Source organism: Somniosus microcephalus, chromosome 27 (assembly GCF_052327205.1).
Source record: "Somniosus microcephalus isolate GS21.2 chromosome 27, FLI_Smic_1.0, whole genome shotgun sequence".
Classification (NCBI taxonomy): Eukaryota; Metazoa; Chordata; class Chondrichthyes; order Squaliformes; family Somniosidae; genus Somniosus; species Somniosus microcephalus.
Window position 1 is genome coordinate 2,102,437 of NC_141013.1, and position 20,501 is coordinate 2,122,937.

General features: G+C 49.3%; 1 protein-coding gene across 1 annotated transcript; it reads right to left on the reverse strand.

Moving 5' to 3' along the window:
* Window positions 1-1,707: 1,707 nt before the first annotated feature.
* On the reverse strand, window positions 1,708-17,236 carry LOC147099865 (BTB/POZ domain-containing protein 1-like). The gene is made up of 8 exons (XM_085968313.1): window positions 16,837-17,236; window positions 14,524-14,680; window positions 13,810-13,915; window positions 12,415-12,612; window positions 11,182-11,374; window positions 7,787-7,874; window positions 6,185-6,331; window positions 1,708-5,190 (listed from the first exon to the last, which is right to left on the reverse strand). The coding sequence occupies exons 1-8, from the start codon at window positions 17,202-17,204 to the stop codon at window positions 5,029-5,031; spliced, it is 1,419 nt and encodes a 472-aa protein (XP_085824439.1). The 5' UTR covers window positions 17,205-17,236; the 3' UTR covers window positions 1,708-5,028.
* Window positions 17,237-20,501: the final 3,265 nt, after the last annotated feature.

A 20,501-nucleotide genomic window follows, 5' to 3' on the forward strand; every position in this document is an offset into this window, starting at 1 on the left:
AAAGGTCTGGTCTCCCCCTCTGGCTCTGTACTTGCTTATAAACTCTTAAATCTCTAACTTCTGTGATTAGATGTGGCTCAGTGTCAATTTTTTGTCTTATAACGCTCCTGTGAAGCGCCTTGGGACGTTTTACTGTGTTAAAGGCGCTATATAAATACAAGTTGTTGTTCTTCTTCCAGTTCTGACCAAAGGTCATCGACTTGAAACATTAACTCTGTTCCTCCACAGATGCTGCCTGACCTGCTGGAGTATTTCCAGCATTTTGTGCTTTTATATTAAAAAGTCATGTTGAGCAGGGATTTACAACCGAGGTGCCTTGAATACAGGGAATTTTTGACTCTATGTCACAGTTAGTGGTGTTGGAGACGCCATGGAACACAACATGCCAATAAAAGCAGATCATCCTATTACAGGTTAATGTCTTTAATTCTGATTTAAATGTTTTCTCACCAAATAATAAAATGAAAAATAAATTAATATTTAATCATCCCAGCACTTGGCCATAAATTCTATTATCAATAAACATTTAATCTATAAATCCTAATTTGAATATAGTGGACTCCATAATTATCAGTGTTTGGTATCTGTTTGTTCTAGTTTAAGATCTTTTAAAGTTATTTATTTCAGAGTGTTTATGATTAATTTAGAATGCTGATATTCCAGTTTTAGCTTAGTCCTAAGAGTTATTAAAAAGAAACACCTTATCTGTATAGATACTATTAATAGTCTCTGGTTATTAATTCTAACTCAGGTTCTAAGGTGTCAGCAGTAGCTCAATGGGCAGCACTTATGCCTCCGAGTCAGAAGTTTGTTGGTTCAAGTCCCACTCCAGAGACTTGAGCACAAAATCTAGGCCGAGGGAGTGCTGCACTGTTGAAGCTGCCGTGTTTCGGGTGAAGGATAGAGGGACAGGGACTCCCTCCATTCACTGAGAAAAAGCAGAGTCAGTAGACAGGGAACACAAGAGGGGCTATGGGCAAGGTTACAGCACCGAGAGCAGGTTACAGGCTACGGGAGGCGCTGCCGGACTATCAGCGGAGACTTGGATACAGGATCATGTAACCGGGAGCGAGGAAAGTAAAACAGGATTATTCATAAAATATGTAAGCAGGAATTAGAGATTACTGGGAAAAGAGGCAGAGTCGGGGAGTTTGTCCTGGGCTGCGGTCGGTAACGGGCTGGTAGGAAACACATGAGCAACACAGATATGGAACGACAGAACCTTTGAATTTACGGATTCTGCCTCATCCTGAATAATCAGGATCGCAGAATCTGGGGAGGTGATCATCACAAACTGGTCTGTTCGGTTCACCCGGTAGATGAATCCTCACCCCCTTCGGAGCGTGTCCTCGCCTGCCCAATATCTGGGCCATCAGTAGCGAGCCCAGGGGTCTGGTAATCTCACGCGCCCTCGCACGATCTCCTTGGACTGCAGAAGGTGATCAAATAAACACTCCTCTAACAGAAAACGCTGGAAAAACTCAGCAGGCCCGGCAACATCCATGGAGAGAGAAACAGAGTTAACGTTTCAGGTCGAAGACTCTTCATCAGAACTGAGAAGAGGCAGGAAATGAAACCGATTAAAAGGCCAGTTTGGGGGCTGGGAAATGGGGGAGGGGATGAAAGAACAAAAGGGAAGTGAAGAGACATTAAGAGGTATTCAAGACAAGATGAGATAGTAACAGGTCAAGTAAACACGCCTCTAGATTGGGGTTTGGGCTACAACTTGCCAAACAGATTTATTAAACAGTAAATGGATAAACAAGGAGTAACACATTATAAATTTACAGTAATTACAAGCTGATGTATACCCTGCAATAAAGAATAACAAACCATTGTGCCTGCTGAGGCAATCTTCAATGTGAACTACAACTGCCTCAAGGTCCCTAACTATGTGCAGTTTGCAGCTGTCTGCAGGTTTAACAAGTCAGCTGGAGATATACTTCCAAAATTTCACTGGGACAAAGAAAATTTAAAAAGGTATCTCAAACTCAAATAGAGCTGCCAATCAGACATATTCAAACAACACCCACAGGATGCTTGCAGTTGACTTGATTGGCTTGACCCCGCACTCCGATACCTTTTGCAGACATAGGGTCTGCTCTGGGGCAAAACAATCTGGGACACAGAATGAAGCTGGTTTTTAACCTCATGTACTGTGACACAAGCCTGTAACAGGATGCATCATTGACAAACGTGTTCATCGGTATTTACCTCTCCCTCCACTCTATTCCCCCTCCCCACCCCCGGTTCGATACCCATGAAAGCAGCTGATGTGGCGCTAATGAGGCTGCGTTTATTCCTGGCATGAGATCTGCATCTGACCGTACTCGGGAACCATCACCTGGAGAATTTTAGCCATCACACTGAGAATTTCTTCTAATGAAACACAGGCACACAACTGACCGATTAAATCAGTCGCCCAACTAATATTTTGGCAGCCAAGAACTAACAAGGAATTCCAGGCTGGTCATCGTTAGCATAAAGGAATCTCAAGAAACAGAAATAACTGCTGTTTGCGTCGTTAGTTACTCCATGAGCCTTTCACGCTCGTTACAGAGCCCATGTGTTGATGTTGGGTGTGGATATAAACACTGTGGATTATGAGGAGAGCTCCACACTCCACACAGCTGCAGCAAGAGAACGTTCGGAGATCACTGCGTTCTTGGTTAAAAATGCAAAAGCAGAAAACACGATGCAAAACAGAAAACTCACATCTCCGGACAGTGGTGGTGCTGAGGAATGTAAATCCTGCAGAGTTCCGGGAGCAGTAACCTCACCATTAGGACCCCTCTCTTTATAGGGTGGGAATTTGGATGCTGTGGTTGATTAGAATGTTGTCCCTTTATTTCTGGGCTCCGAGTCTGAATCCCGCCCTCGCTCACAGACAGGGAATGAGTCCGGACCTGTCACAATGTATGATTCCACAGCACAAAACTGCACAGAATTCAGCAGCAATTGGCACTCTTGCCAAGTCACAAAGGTGGTTGAGGTGGAGGTGAAAGTTATTATTGAATGCTTCCGCCATCCATTCAGGCAGTGCACGCCAGGATGAGCGAAGTCCAGGGGGTTAGGAATGGTTTGCGTTTCCCCATTATAAACAGGTGGGGGAACAAACCACAAGAAGCAAAGAGGCAAAGGCACCCCCTCGGTCCAGCTCCTCAAGCAGTACGAGGGGTCGGGGCCGGGAAGTGGGGGGCGGGTGCAGGGGCAGATGGCAGATGACGAACTCGCAAAAATGGCGGAGAGGAAATTCTGACAAGACACTAAGCTCTGGCCCAATGGTTTCCCACTGCCCAAGGTCTGTGTTAATTGATCATATTATTCACACACTCTTCAGACACAAGCATCACTCATGAAGTTGATCGGGTCCGGACAAATGGAATCCATTAACAAAAATACAAATCAGCGAGCACACGAGAAATAAATGCAGACAGCAAAGAAACAGGAGGAGGCCGTTCAGCCCCTCGAGCCTGTTACACAGGAACAGGAGGCCGTTCAGCCCCTCGAGCCTGTTACACAGGAACAGGAGGCCCATTCAGCCCCTCGAGCCTGTTACACAGGAACAGGAGGCCCATTCAGCCCCTCGAGCCTGTTACACAGGAACAGGAGGCCCATTCAGCCCCTCGAGCCTGCTCTGCCATTCAATTGCCTCATGGATGATCTGTACCACAGGTCTTTGCTCCATATCGCTAAATACCTGTCAATCTCAGTCTTGAAAGCTCCAACTGACCCCCCAGCCTCAACAGCCTTTTGGGGGAGAGAGTTCCAGATTTCCACTCCCCTTTGTGTGAAGAAGTGCTTCCTGACATCACCCCTGAACGGCTTGGCTCTAATTTTAAGGTTCTGCCCCCTTGTTCTGGACTCCCCCCCTCACCAGAGGAAACAGCTTCTCTCGATCTACCCTACCAGCGTGTTCCGCTTTTACTTCCGAGAATGTTGTTTGCATAAACTGGGCAGCACGTCTGGAATAATCAGTTTGCCAGAAAGTTATGATAGTTAGAAATAAATGGATGGAGCAAATTGGCCCCCCCAGCACAGATCCCATCTTCAATGATTGGCACAATTAAAATGTGAGGATCTCCCTTGGGTGACCCTTCAATTTCCCAGCTCTCCGCTAACTTTTAAAAGTAAGCTTTAAGCCGCCTGGCTGTATGTGGGTCAGCTGCTCATTACTGCATGAACAGACCCGGTCACACCAGCATTGCAACTCGGGTTATAGTCAATAACGCCTGGCACACAGCAAATCCGGGGGGTGAGTCAATAAAGGCTGGTTAAGGCACTTCCGTGGCGGGGGCAATAGAAGGGGGCAAGTCAGCTGGCTCTGGCACTGCCCCGGGAGCATCTTTAGCAGCGGGCTGGCAATGGTGGAAGACAGATTCACACTCGAGACTCTCTAAGTGGCAAGTTGCCGGCCTTGCCTGGGGCCCGGTGTCGAGCGGAGTGTGGCCCTAGGCGAGTAACCACGAAGGACGAAGCATCCTGACCACTCCCAGACACTGGGCAGGAGATCAGCTCCTGGCGTGGTGCGAAGGTGATGGGAATCAAAAAGAATTCAAATCACTGTACAAAATATTGTATGAACCCAATGGTGCCAATTCTACAATGAAAAACGGAAGCCCTGTAACCCAACACAGAAAGTACAACTCCTGCAGGAAGTGTCACCCATTCAGAAGTCCTCCTAAGTACATTATGTCCTGGTGGTGACTTTACTGGTTACTTGTAATGGTTATATTAGTTATCCTGTGTAGTTTGGAACTGGTGCTGTTTACCAGTCCATCGTAGCCCGTCCCGCTAAACGTTCTCTGCCAACCCTCACGGGCGCGTCCTCTCCCCATCTTATGCTGAAAATCCCAGGAGGCTCAACTCACATCAAAATATCTCTGGCTTTAATCCCACTGCTCTTCGCCTGTGTTCGACATCGCCTCTAAGGGAGGAAAAAAAGCAGTGAAACAGAAAGCACCAAGCACGGCGTTAAATGGCTGGTTCCCCCGTCGGCCAAGATGAACTCTGGTGCTCTAAGCCAGGCTACGTGTAGAAGATGATCTCGGGAATCTGCCCGTCTTCCACCGACGTTCCGTTGTTGTTTCCCGGCACGTTGAAGAAAACGAAGTACGTGTTGATCCCAGTGGTGGGGGACTCGTGACTGACCTTCCGCAATCCCTTGGTGCCGTAATGAGAATCGGGCCCCTAATGGAAGACAGAAAAGGAAAAATTGACAATGCATCAACAGCAGCTACAGTGGGAATAGAGACAGGGAGCCCAGAGTGTGAATCCCAGTCTCGGAAAGATTGGAATGTACAATGTGCGTGGGAATAATCTATATATTAAAAATCAGACATCCTTCGTCTTCACCATTTCCTGTCAACTTTTCCTCAATATAAATTCCTCCATCCACATTTATAATGGGATCAGTCTGTGTAAACTTTGCACAGCATTGTGCAGCGCCACCACTGTTGGGAGGGTGTAATTACAGCGCGACGTTTACATAGACCCTTCCCATTATAAATGTGAACACAGGAATTTATAACAGAAATACAAAAATAAGGAGCCTCGGACTTTAAAACGAGGACTAAAATTAATTCAGTGCACCCTGGTCTAATTATCCCTCACCCTCTACACTTGGTCCTGATTCCCTGTGTAATAACATGGGAATAAACTAGTAAATTAAATTTAACTTGTTACTTAGCATTTTTAGTCACAAAATAAAAGACTGTAATTTAGTTGAAAATTTTTGTACACTCCCCCCCCACCCCGCTAGATCAGATGGTAAAGGCAGTAACTGAGCCACGGATCAGAAAGATCCCAGATTTTACCACTGGTCTGTGTGAGTTTGCTGAGCTCAGTCGAGGTGTCGGCCGTCAGCTCTGACCGTTAATGCCTGCTGGAAGAGCCCATGGGCCAGCGTCAGGCAAGGACAGGGTCAGGCTGTCCCCATGCGTTCAAGCACACTGCGGACACTCATGGTCTGGATTCAGTTACGGAGAATGGCCTGGGCCCGGGCTGCCCGCACCCAATGAGGAGCAGCTTCAGGAGAGCGGTGAAAGAAAAGAGGAAGGAAAAAGCTCCTTGGACGTGGAGCGGTTTGGAGGAGTGATGAAGACAAGGCTCCGCTGAGAATGGCTCAGTGTCGGGCCGCTGTGGAGCCAGAGTTCCCACGAGGCTCGAGGACGAGGAACGGTACCTTGAGGGTGGCACAGGCGGTGTAGCTAACATTTGGCAATATCTCAACGGGCTCCTTGAACATGACCCGAAACGTATTGGCTGATCCATCGCAGCAAAATCCGGTGTCGTTCTGTCCAACTGTTGTGTTCTTGTCATTTTCAATGATCTGGAAAGAAAAAGGATAAATCATCAATTATTTCAAATGATGACAAGCACCAGAGCAGCTCCCCGTCAGCTCGCCACTCGTCGGTGTAATGTGCCGCTCTGACGTCACACGGAAGAGTGACATTAGACAGTGAGGCCACTGCTGGCAAATTAGATGCAGCAACAGTGAGGCTTTGAGACAGCAGGAAAGACACTGGGAACAGGAACCTTTCCAGAGCCAGAGGCTTTAAAAGAGATTTTAAACTTCGGCCGGGAACACATGCGGGTGGCGGGTGCAGGGGAGGGGGAAGAGTGTGGGGGGTAGTGGGGGGACAGTGGGAGGGGGCGGGTGTGAAGGGGGGGGGCAGTGGGAGAGGGGCAGTGGGAGGGGGGCGGGTGTGTGGGGGGGGCAGTGGGAGAGGGGCAGTGGGAGGGGGCGGGTGGCAGCGGGAGAGGGGCAGTGGGAGGGGGGCGGGTGTGTGGGGGGGCAGTGGGAGAGGGGCAGTGGGAGGGGGCGGGTGTGGGGGGGGGGCAGTGGGAGAGGGGCAGTGGGAGGGGGGCGGGCGTGGGGGGCCAGTGGGAGGGGGCGGGCGTGGGGGGGGCAGTGGGAGGGGGCGGGTGTGGGGGGGGGGGCAGCGGGAGAGGGGCAGTGGGAGGGGGGCGGGTGTGTGGGGGGGCAGTGGGAGAGGGGCAGTGGGAGGGGGCGGGCGTGGGGGGCCAGTGGGAGGGGGCGGGTGTGGGGGGCCAGTGGGAGGGGGCGGGCGTGGGGGGCAGTGGGAGGGGGCGGGCGTGGGGGGCAGTGGGAGGGGGCGGGCGTGGGGGGCCAGTGGGAGGGGGCGGGTGTGGGCGCCGGGGTGTCTATAAATTGCTGCTCACCTCGTATCGAGGACCAATCAGCCGCACTCCAGGACACTCAAGTTTACTATTTTAAACATCTAGTTGTTGAGGAAGGTGCAGTGAGTCCGAGCGCGTGAAGGAGTTGAATTATCAGCAGGGAAGGTTACCAACAGTCAGCAGGTTATTCCAACAACTCCAAATGGCATTTGAAGATATAAAGAGGGGGACGGGCAGTGGGTTGGACCTGTGCCCACTCACTAGCCCACCAAAAACACACCGACTGCTCATTCATTCGCGTGTCGTTTGTGGGATCTTGCTGTGCACAAATTGGCTGCCATGTTTCCTACATAACAAGAGTGACTGCACTTCAATAAGTAATTCGTTGCCTGTAAATTGCTGTAGGACATCCCAAGTACGTGATGAGGGGCTGTATAAATGCAAGTCCTTCGTCCTTTAGTATGAGGGACCTCCTCACTGCTCGTCAAAGGAATTTACAACTCTCATTTTGGATACAGAATATTTGCACAAGTTGTGCTTTTTTCAGAAATGAAGGAACTTTTTGCAACAATCAAAACTAACGTTTGTTGCAAGGTACAGTAAACGGTTGCTGTGACGCTGCCGGGGAGGAAAGCTTACACACCTGTATGTTAACCTGGTAATCTGTTGGGCCGTGTATCGATCCGTAGAGCCCGAAGCCCACGACAGACACTCTCCTGGTCACTGAAAACCTTCACGCACAAGGAAAAGGAACACAGTTAGCCTCCAGACACATTCCAAATGCATATTTGTAATTTTAGTCTTTCCCTATTTAAAAGCTATTAAATGAGTCATTATAATTCACATCACAAAACATTTTATTTAAATATAGACGTTCATCGGATGTTTGTGGTATTTGAGTACCAGCCGCCCTCGGTCACGGCCCAAGATACTCGTGCTGGTCAAATAAGGACAGACGGCAGATGCCAGTTGCTTCCCTCTGGGCTGGGAGTGACTCCGAGAGTCTCCCTCGTGTTCAGTAACTGTGAGGCATTGGTGCGTGGGACGCACTCCAGGAAAGTCTCAATACGGACTCAAATTACTCCCAACTTTCATAGGCTTATGAAACTTGATATGGGGAATGTTAACGAGGGGTTGCCACAGTAACCAAATGATCTTTCCTTATTTTTGTTCCCCATAACTTTTTTTTTTTTTTAAATGCAACTGGTCGGGCAGGGAGCGGGGAGACACTACAATTGGTCTCAGTAACCCTGGGTTAGCCAGTTCTGCTCCTGATGACAGCCCAACAACCCGGCTGGAAGCTAGTGTGGACATATGGCAAAGACAGGATCAGGCCTTGGCTGTGATGACCCCCTCCCCCCCATGGTTTAATAGCACTCCACCTCCCCAATCATTGAATAGCACGCCTCCCCCACGGTTGAATAGTGTGCCTATCCCCATGGGCTAATCAATAATCATGTGGTAAAGGGGCCTTTAGGGAGAAGTGACCATAATATGATTGAATTTTATATTAAGTTTGAGAGTGATGTAGTCCAATCTGAAACTAAGGTCTTCAATCTAAACAGAGGAAACTACAAGGGTATGAGAGACAGGTTGGCCATGGTAGATTGGGAGACTACACTAAAAGGTATGAAGGTGGACATACAATGGCTAACATTCAAGGAAATAATTCATAATTTGCAACAAACATATATTCCTCCAGGGCATAAAAACCCAAAAGGAAAAGTGATCCAACCATGGCTAACAAAAGAAATTAAAGCTACTATTAAGTCAAAGGAGGAAGCTTATACCAGTTGCCAGAAAAAGCAGTCAGCCTGAGGATTGGGATCTTTTTAGAAATCAGCAAAGGGGGACCAAGAAATTGATAAAGAAAGGGAAAATGGAGTATGAGCACAAACTAGCAAAAAATATAAAAACGGATTGTAAAAGCTTCTATAGGTATGTGAAAAGGAAAAGACTGGCGAAGGTAAATGTAGGTCCTTTACAGTCAGAGACAGGAGAATTTATAATGGGGAATGAGGAAATGGCAGAGAAATTAAATAAATACTTTGTTTCTGTCTTCACGGAGAAAGACACAAAAAACCTTCCAGAAATACAAGAAAACCAAAGGTGTGGCGAGAATGAGGAACTTAACGAAATTATTATTAGTAAAAAAACAGTACTAGCAAAATTAACGGGATTAAAAGTCAATAAATCTCAAACACCGGATGACCTACATCCTAGGGTTTTGAAAGAGGTGGCCATTGGGATAGTGGATGCATTGGTTGTCATGTTCCAAAATTCTATAGATTCTGGAACGGTTCCTGCAGATTGGAGGACAGCAAATGTAACCTTGCTAGTTAAGAAAGGAGGGAGAGAGAAAAAACAGGGAACTACAGACCTGTTAGCCTCACATCAGTAGTTGGGAAAATGCTGGAACCTATTATAAAGGATGCAATAACTGGGCACTTAGAAACTAATAGTAAGATTGGGCAGAGTCAACATGGATTTATGAAAGGGAAATCCTGTTTAACAAACCTATTGGAGTTCTTTGAGGATGTAACTAGTGAAGTAGACAAAGGGGAACCGGTAGATGTGGTGTAACTGGATTTTCAGAAGGCCTTCGATAAGGTCCCACACAAGAGGTTGATGAACAAAATTAGGGCACATGGAATTGGGGGTAATATACTAACATGGATTGAGAATTGGTTAACAGACAGAAAACAAAGAGTAGAGATAAACGGGTCTTTTTCAGGATGGCAGGCTGTGACTAGTGGGGTACCGCAAGGATCGGTGCTTGGGTCCCAGCTATTCACAATCTATATCAATGATTTGGATGAGGGGACTAAATGTAACATTTCCAAATTTGCTGATGATACAAAGCTAGGTGGCAGTGTCAGTTGTGAAGAGGATGTGAAGAGGCTTCAAGGGGATCTCGACAGGCTCAGTGAGTGGGCGAGAACATGTGGATAAATGTGAAGTTATCCACTTTGGTAGAAAAAAGGAAGGCAGAGTATTTCCTAAATGGTGAAAGATTGGGGAATGCAGATGCACAAAGGGACCTGGGTGTCCTTGGACATGAATCACTGAAAGTGAATGTGCAGGTGCAGCAAACCATTAGGAAGGCAAATGGTATGCTGGCCTTCATTACAAGAGGATTTGAGTACAGGTGTAAAGAAGTCTTACTCCAATTATATAGGGCCTTGGTGAGACCACACCTGGAGTAGTGTGTACAATTTTGGTCTCCTTACCTAAGGAAGGATATACTTGCCATAGAGGGAGTGCAACAAAGGTTCACGAGATTGATTCCTGGGATGGTGGGACTGTCATATGAGAAGAGATTGAGTAAACTAGGCCTGTATTCTCTTGAATTCAGATGAAAGGGGATCTTATTGAAGCATACAAAATTATTACAGGGCTTGATAGGGTGGGTGCTGGGAGAATGTTTCCCTTGGCTGGGGAATCTAGAACCAGGGGTCACAGCCTCAGGATAAAGGGTCGGCCATTCAGGACTGAGATGAAAAGAAATTTCTTCACACAGAGGGTGGTGAATCTTTGGAATTCTCTACCCCAGAGGGCTGTGGAGGCTCAGTCATTGGGTATATTTAAAACAGAAGTCGATAGATTTCTGACTAGTAAAGGCATCAAGGGATATGGTGATAGGGCCGGTGAATGGAGTTGAGGCAGAAGATCAGCCATGATCTCATTGAATGGCGGAGCAGGCTCGAAGGGCCTACTCCTGCTCCTATTTCTCATGTTCTTAATAGTGCACCTCCCCTATGTTCGAGTAGCATGCCTCCCTCCCCCCCTCCATGGTTGAATAGCATGCCCCCCCCCCCCCCCCCCCCATGGCCGAATAGCGTGCTTCCCTCCATGGCTGAATAGCTTGCCTCCACACACCACCACCCCCGCCCCCATGGTTGAATAGCGTGCCTACACATTATCAAACATAAACAATTGCCACTTGAGCCAGGCATGGTTGCTCATTTGATGGCCAATAAACAGTATCCAGAGAAGACAGTATCCTGATGATGAACAGGAAGTGAGACGGGGACCAACCTGATCCTGTCACTGGTCCCGCTGTAGCCCCAGCGACTCTCCACCTGCTGAAAGCGGTTGATGCTGCACTCCTTCCCTCTCAGGCAGCACCGCGGCCGGTCAATGTATTCCACCCGCGGTTTGGGATTCAAGGTGAAGTGCAAAAATAGATTAACAATCTCTCGGTCAGAGAGGATCCCAGATTGAGCAGGTCCTGAACAGGGAGAAAAAACACACTCAGATCTTTTTGTGTCATAAGAATGTTATCTTTGGACAGTAAGCCTCCTGCATACCAAAGGAGATAAATACATTCATAGAATGATACAGCACAGTAAGAGGCCATGTGGCCCATCGTGCCTGTGCCAGCTCTTTGAAGAGCTCTCCAATTAGTCCTACTCCACTGCACTTTCCCCAGAGCCCTGCAAATTTCGCCCCTTCAAGTATTTATCTAATTCCCTTTTGAATATTATTAAATTAATTAATTAATTTTTAAATTCCTGGTGCGACATTATTTTCTCCCTTATTTCAGTCCTCTGGCTTTCTCACTCACTAGGTAAGGGGTCAAACCCCCTCCCCGACCCTAACCCTCCAACCTACTGCCCCATCGCAGAATACTGGAGCAGCCCGAACCCCACACCTTAAACCCAGGGCTCCGGCACCATCGGAAATTGCAACAATTCACCTCAGGTGGATTTTAAACAAGTATCTTTTTATTGCCTTACTTTGTTTAATAAAATAATATGTTTTACATATAATTTACAGCATAGAAACAGGCCATTTGACCCAGCTGGTTTGTGCCGGTGTTTATGCTCCACACGAGCCTCCTCCCACCCTACTTCATCTCATCCCATCAACATATCCTTCTATCCCTTTCTCCCCCATGTGTTTATCCAGCTTCCCCTTAAATGCATCTCTGCTGTTCGCCTCAACCACTCCTCGTGGTTTTGTTCTTGTATGAACACGAGGTTCGGTTACACCCCAATACTCCACTCTAGATAGGTGCCCCAATGAACAAGTCTTACGGATAGAAATCATCCAGGGTTGATTACACAGCCTGTCCCGGCAGCCTGTGTCCACCGGGACTGTTCGATTATGGCCCACAATCACTCTCGGGTGCCCATTATTCCATAAATTAACCCCTGATGAGATCACCCATTGGTGGTAACACCGCTATTCTCCACATTTCTTTGCCTTTCAATGGTTATTAAATGGCTTTAGTAAACGTTCTCCCAATCGATAGTTGAGCTCACTGACCCGCGGCAAACTCCTCGATGGTCATCAGTGGGAATCGGACGAGCGCCACAGCTTTTCCCAACACCTTCTGTTTGCTCCCAGGGGTGATTGGCAGCTGCTGCCTCTGGCATTCCGCCTCCGCCCAGCGGACCACCCCAGTGAACAGCCGAATCTCTCGAATGCTCAGCGTGTCTCGCTCCAGCACCGCACACAGTGTATCTGTGGGCAGAGCGAAAGAAAACAGTTTCAGGCTTGCAAGCTATTTATGATTGTTGGGCAAGTGATGCGTCTAAAGAAAGACCTTGCATTTCTATAGCGCCTTTCACCACCTCTGGATGTTCCAAAGCGCTTTACACTTTTGAAGTGTAATGTAGGAAACATGGCAGCCAATTTGCACACTGCAAGGTCCCACAAACTTGCTGATGTAAATTACTGGATAATCAGTTTTTAATTATGTTGATTTGAGGGATAAATATTGACCAGGACACTGGGGAGAACGCTCCTGCTCTTCTTCGAAATAGTGCTGTGGGATCTTTTATGTCCACCTGAGGGGGCAGACGGGGCCTCGGTTTAATGTCTCATTTGAAAGATGGCACCTCCGACAGTGCGGCGCTCTCTCAGTACTGCCCCTCCGACAGTGCGGCGCTCCCTCAGTACTGCCCCTCCGACAGTGCGGAGCTTCCTCAGTACTGCCCCTCCAACAGTGCGGCGCTCCCTCAGTACTGCCCCTCCGACAGTGCGGAGCTCCCTCAGTACTGCCCCTCCGACAGTGCGGCGCTCCCTCAGTACTGCCCCTCCGACAGTGCAGCCCTCCCTCAGTACTGCCCCTCCGACGGTGCGGCGCTCCCTCAGTACTGCCCCTCCGACAGTGCGGCGCTCCCTCAGTACCGCCCCTCCGACAGTGCGGCGCTCCCTCAGTACTGCCCCTCCGACAGTGCGGCGCTCCCTCAGTACTGCCCCTCCGACAGTGCAGCACTCCCTCAGTACTGCCCCGCCGACAGTGCAGGGCTCCCTCCCCTCAGTACTGCCCCTCCGGCAGTGCAGCACTCCCTCAGTACTGCCCCTCCGACAGTGCAGGGCTCCCTCAGTACTGCCCCTCCCGACAGTGCAGTAAGGGGTGGGAGAAGTGAGTAAACGTTCACAAGCCAAATCACATCTGGTGATTTTCACCTTGCCCACTAGTGTGTTCTCTGCCTCTGTCTGTAAACCTAACAGTGAAGGCAGGAGTGTGCTGATTACAACAGCTGCCCTTGCAGCCCACACCCAGTCTGTCCCACTCTCTACAATGTCAGCACTTTTTGCCACATAGAATTCCTTGCCCAAATTATTGTTTGGATTGCAGCACCGCCCGTGAACACATCAAACAATAATGGACCCAAAGCAAAGAAATATCACAGCGCCAGCTTAGACCCTCACCCAGATCAACATCAGTGAAGCCCTCGGCACTGATCGCATCCATGGTGTTCTTGTCGATCGTGTCCAAGCACAGACTGGCAAGCTGCGGCTCGTCAAACAAACGCGCCTAAAAACATTTTAATAATGTGTGAAACGGAGAAAGAAAACGGATTGATCAACACTAACATCGGCCAATCACATATCATAAAACAAAGACTGAAAGGAAACTCAGTAACCAATTATAGAAAGAAAAAATATCTGAACGACTAGAAACTCCGGCCTCACTTACTGGTAGAAGGGGAGCGCTATCCGGGGCGCTGGAGGGGGGGGGGGGGTGATCCAGGGCGCTGGGGTCCATCCGGGGCGCTGGGGGTCTATCTGGGGTGCTGGGGTATCCGGGGCGCTGGGGGGGTTAATCCGGGGCGCTGGGGGGGGGTTGTCTGGGGTGCTAGGAGGCAGTATCCTGGGTGCTGGGCACCCTTCAGTCCCTCACCCAAGTGACCATTATTCAGTGCGGTAAGCCTTCAGCACGAGCAGGCTGGTGGACTGCGGAAATATCACAGCCGAGGCCGGTCCTATTCTCACCCAATGTCCACACACATGGACAGGGAGCAGGAGCACTGGCTGTGTTTCCCTCTCTCTTGCCCTGGGGACTAGGGCTAAAGGAACATCCTATCTGCCTTGTTTGTAAAGAACTACAATGTGTGGCTCGCAGCCACCGCTGTAGATACTCACCTGTGTAAGTAACATGAAGGCGTTGTCAGCCCGCAGATGCTTGGTAAGAAACTCCACACAATGGGCCTCCAGGGCGGGCACTGCGTACTTCTTGGCCGTGTACAGGGTGGTCATCACCGTCTCAGGGCCAATCTGCACCTCGTCCGAGTACAGAAATCTGCAAAATAAGAATAATACAAATTTAGAGAAAAGGTGCACGGAAATTTCACTGGTCCATGTTCTTAAATAGAAAGTGAAGGAGAATAACCCAAGATTAACCTCACCAACAAATCCTCAGCTATCCTAAAATACAAAACGATTCCTCAACCCCTTGATCCATACTACAGCATAGCTACACACCTATAGAGCACAGAATCCGTACACGAGCTAAAAAGACTTGCATTTCTACAGCGCCTTTCATGATCACCAGACGTCTCAAAGCACTTTACAGCCAATGAAATATTTTTGAAGTGTAGTCACTGTTGTAATGTGGGAAACGCAGCAACCAATTTACGCACAGCAAGATCCAACAAACAGCAATGTGATAATGACCAGATAATCTGTTTTTTAGTGATGTTGGTTGAGATATAAATATTGGCCCAAGACACCGGGGAGAACTTCCCTGTTCTTCGAAAAGTGCCATGGGATCTTTTTGTTCACCTGTGAGGACAGGTGTGGCCTCGGTTTAACATCTCATCAGAAAGAGCTATCCAATTAATCCCACTTCCCTGCTCTTTTCCCCCATAGCCGAGTAAATTCTTCCCCTTCAAATATTTATCCAATTCAAACAGCCTTTTCCTGTCTGCAATATTTTTAAAACAAACCAAAGTGTTATGAAAAACACATTATTTTTGATGCCCCTATGATGTTTCTCCCAGGTTTGCTGGAAGCAGAGTCCTAGAGATTAATCTTTAATTCCTGGAAACTCCAGGACAGTCCGGGAGGGTTGGCAACCCTGTCTAAACCTGTTTCTTTGACCTTCAGTCATGTTCCCTCTCTACATTATTGCTCAGTTCCATGGGGAGCCTTGGGACGGTTTGCGACTTTACAAGGTGCTGTATAAAGACAAGTTATTGTGGAATGACAAGTCACTCCTAAAACGGGAGCAGCCTCGCTGTAAATAAACAAACGTTTCTATAACTTAAAGATCTTTTAAATAAAACCACGCTCTCCCTCCAAACCCCCCCCCCCGCCAACCACCACCACACACGGTAATATTCAGCAACTGAGCATTGCACAGCAGCAAACACAGCTCGCTGTCACCCTGGCACTCGGCATATGCTGCATTCAGAAATAAACCCAGCCCGGCACCCAGCACTGCCAGATACATTTCACTTGCAATAATAAATAGATCTGATTTAGCCATTTAATAAAACAGACCAACGCTGGGCGATACCGCGACTCTAAAGAGGCTTTTCGGTTTGCACCGACACAGAATCGTTGCATTAGGAACATTTCTTTGATTAATATTCACTGATTATTAGTTAACAGACCAAACATCGCCAACTACCAATGCTGCAAGAGCACCGATAGACTCCCTGTATTGCTGATTTTTTAATACCCTCTTTTATTTAAGTAGAGTTGATAAAAACACACCAACCAGTAGCCCCGGACACAGGCTCTACCGGACCACCTTTGTCTGTGATTTTCCACCGACTTTAAACAAACAGGCCAGACACGAGCGCCAGCAATGCCGAGTGACACTGCGACTGCAAAGCAGCTGTTCGCCCTGCCATCTTTGCACCGACTCAGTCTCGATGCATTTTTGACATTTAATAATAAAATTATAACGATTAATAAACAGGCCGAACACGAGCGCCAGCAATGCTGTGGTGCTGCAACAGTAAGGGAATTCCGAGCATTGCGAATGTTATTTGCACCGAAACAGATTCGTTGCATTAGTGACAGACCCACCGTTTGTTAGTAATAATGAATTCTATTAATAAACAGACCAACACGAGCAGCGGCCTTGCTGGGTGATGTTGCAACAGCGGGGAGGCTGCTAACGTGACGATTGCTCTTTGCAGAGACAGAGTCTCGTTGCATTGGTGACATTTGCACAATTTGTTCATCATAAATGATAATAATAAGCAGACAAACAGCAGCAGCGGCCTTGCCGGGTAACAATGCAATAGGGAGGAAGCTGCGGGCGGTGAAATTGTTCTTTGCACCGAAACAGTCTCGTTGCATTAGTGAAAATCGCATCTTTTATTATTACTAATAATAAATTAATTCTATTAAATGAACAGACGGGCCGGGGCCCGGGGATGATTGACATCCCCGGAGCGGCCTAGTGCTAGGCCTCAGGCCTCGGGCTCGGGTTGGAGCTCTCACCTCAGTAGCGCCAGGAAGGCGGCGGGCTCGACGTCGGGCAACTCGATCTCGGCCGAGCTGGTGGCCATGCCGCCGTTGAACATGGCGTCGAAGACGGCGCTGCCGACGGCCAGCACGAAGCGGTGAGCGGGGAGGCGCCGGGCGCCGCGGCCTTTCCCCACCGCGAAGTGGACGTCGCTCAGCAACTCGTTGTTGAACATGAAGGAGAAGCGCTCCCGCACCGAGCGCTGGGCCGCCTGCCAGTTATAGAGCGGCGGGGCGGCCACCCGGGCCCGGCCTGCAGCCGCCGCCGGACCGCCGTCCCCCGGCTCCGCGCTCGCCACCGACCCGCTCCTCGCCGCCGCTCCGGCCGCCGCCTCCTCCGCCATCTTCGCAGCGCTGAGCGAGGGCGGGGGAGCGGGGCCTGCTCCTCCCCGGGGTGGGGTAGTGGGGAGCGGGTGGGGTTAGGGGTGAGGGGTCTCCTGCTCCTCGGGGTGGGGTAGTGGGCCTGGGGGTGAGGGGTCTCCTGCTCCTCGGGGTCGGGTAGTGGGCCTGGGGGTGAGGGGTCTCCTGCTCCTCGGGGTGGGGTAGTGGGCCTGGGGGTGAGGGGTCTCCTGCTCCTCAGGGTGGGGAGGGGGGTAGTGGGGAGCGGGTGGGGTTAGGGGTGGGGGTCTCCTGATCCTCGGGGTGGGGTAGTGGGCCTGGGGGTGAGGGGTCTCCTGCTCCCTGGGGTGGGGTAGTGGGGAGCGGGTGGGGTTAGGGGTGGGGGTCTCCTGCTCCTCGGGGTGGGGTAGTGGGCCTGGGGGTGAGGGGGTCTCCTGCTCCTCGGGGTGGGGTAGTGGGCCTGGGGGTGAGGGGTCTCCTGCTCCTCAGGGTGGGGAGTAGTGGGGAGCGGGTGGGGTTAGGGGTGGAGGTCTCCTGATCCTCGGGGTGGGGTAGTGGGCCTGGGGGTGAGGGGTCTCCTGCTCCCTGGGGTGGGGTAGTGGGGAGCGGGTGGGGTTAGGGGTGGGGGTCTCCTGCTCCTCGGGGTGGGGTAGTGGGCCTGGGGGTGAGGGGGTCTCCTGCTCCTCGGGTTGGGGTAGTGAGCCTGGGGGTGAGGGTTCTAGACTCCCCAGCCAGGGGAAACATCCTCCCTGCATCGACCCTGTCAAGCCCTGTAAGAATTTTGTATGTTTCAATGAGATCATCTCTCATTCTTCTAAATTCTGGAGAATATAAGCCTAGTCTACTCAATCTCTCCTCATAGGACAATCCCCCTATCCCAGGAATCAGTCTGGTGAACCTTTGTTGCACTCCCTCTATGGCAAGTATATCCTTCCTTAGGTAAGGAGACCAAAACTGTACACAATACTCCAGGTGTGGTCTCACCAAGGCCCTATATCAATGATTTGGATGAGGGACGGGCTGGAGCTCTCACCTCAGCAGCGACAGGAAGGCGGTGGGCTTGATTTCAGCTGAGCTGTAGCAAGACATTTTTACTCTTATACTCAAATCCTCTTGTAATAAAGGCCAACATACCATTTGTCATAGTCATAACGGTGCAGAAGGAGGCTATTCGGCCCATCGAGTCCATGCCAAATCTCTGTAGAGCAATCCAGTCAGTCCCATTCCCCCGCTCTATCCCCGTAGCCCTGCAAGTTTATTTCCCTCAAGTGCCTATCCAGTCTCCCCTTGAAAACATTGAGTGTCTCCGCTTCCCCCACTTCCGTCAGCAGCGAGTTCCAGGTCATCACCACTCGCTGCATAAAAACATTTTTCCTCACGTCCTCCCTGTATCTCTTGCCCAAAACCTTAAATCTGTGTCCCCTAGTCCTTGTACCATCAACTAGTGGGAACAGCCTTTCACCGTCTAGCCTATCCAAACCCGTCATATTCTTGTACACCTCTATCAAATCACCCCTCAACCTCCTTTGCTCTAATGAAAATAAACCCAGCTTCTCCAACCTGTCCTTGTAGCCAAGATCCCCCATCCCCGGAACCATTCTGGTAAATCTCCTCTGCACCCTCTCAAGGGCCTTCACATCCTTTCTAAAGTGTGGTGACCAGAACTGGATGCAAGACTCCAGTTGTGGCCTAACCAGCGCTTTATAAAGGTTCAGCATAACTTCTCTACTTTTGTACTCAATACCTCTATTTATGAAGCCCAAGATCCCATATGCTTTGTTAACCACTCTCTCAATATGTCCTGCCACCTTCAGGGACCTATGCACATTAACTCCCAGGTCCCTCTGTCCCTGCATACTCTTTAAAACGGTGTGTATATTGCCTCTCCCTGTTCTTTCTGCCAAAATGCATCAACTCACACTTCTCTGTATTAAATGCTATCTGCCACTTGTCTGCTCATTCTAATAGCCTTTCTATGTCCTGTTGCAGTCGATTGGTATCATCATCACTGTTTGCCACACCCCCAAGTTTGGTGTCATCAGCAAATTTAGAAATTCTACTCTATTTCAATATCCAGGTCATTTATATATATCAAAAAAAGCAGTCGCCCCAGCACTGACCCTTGGGGAACACCACTATCTACCATCCTCCAGTCTGAAAAACAGCCATTTACCACAACTCACTGTTTTCTGTCCTTAAGCCAATTCCTTATCCGAGCTGCCACTGACCCAGCTATTCTGAGCCTCAATTTTATTAACCAGCCTTCTATGTGGTACTTTGTCAAACGCCTTCCGAAAATCCATGTAGACAACATCCATTGCATTCCCTTCATCAAGCCTCTCTGTTACTTAATCTAAAAATTCAATTAGATGAGTCAAACATGATCTGCCTTTTAGAAACCCTGGTTGGCTCGCCTTAATTAGCTTAAACCTCCAAGTGCCCCTTAATTTTTTCCTTGATTATTGTTTCTAAAACTTTACCCAGCACTGATGTTAAACTGACCGGCCTGTAGTTACTAGGATTGTCCTTACACCCTTTCTTGCGCCCGGGTGGCCCTGGAGATGGAGCACGCGGTGTCTGCCGGCACGTTTGAGAATTTCCGCGACCGGTGGGCGCTGCGGGGACTGGAGTGCGTCATCAACCCGACCAACACAATTTTAATTTGATTTGTTTAAGTTTCATTTGAAGTTTGTTTAATTTACAGTCAAATTTGTTAATGTACCCACTGATATACCTATCAATTCATTCCATGAAAAGCGACGAGTTAAGATAGTAACTATAGGTTTTTATTGGCTAAATAACAGAGCCCACCCTCGTGGGTGATCGGTTCCAACAAGGAGGAATACCAGCCAGTCGATCACCTTTATACCTGGGCAAGCAGGCGGAGCCATGGGCGGAGTCAGCTGAGGTCAGCCCAGGTATAACAGCGTGGCAAGAGGTAACCTTGTGTAGTGATTAAACAGTGATAACCATAGTGTAACGATATAAACAGTGATAACCATAGTGTAACGATAGTGAACAATAACAGTGGTTTACCACATTCACCCCTTGTTTAAATTTGAGTCCGTCGGGGTGAAGTGTACTACCAGTTCGGGTATGTCAGTCTATCCGGAGGCCTCGTAAGCCTTTCTGATCGGCGCAGCAGCGGCGGCGGAGGTGCAGTATTCGAAGTTAAGGCTGGTGTCTGCGTGGTCGGCGAAGGCTCATGGGGTTCCGGCATGCCGTCTACCGGGGCTGGATTTGGGGGAGTGGTGGGGGGTAACGGTGGTGTCTCAGCGGTGCCCGAGGGTGCGAGGTCTCGC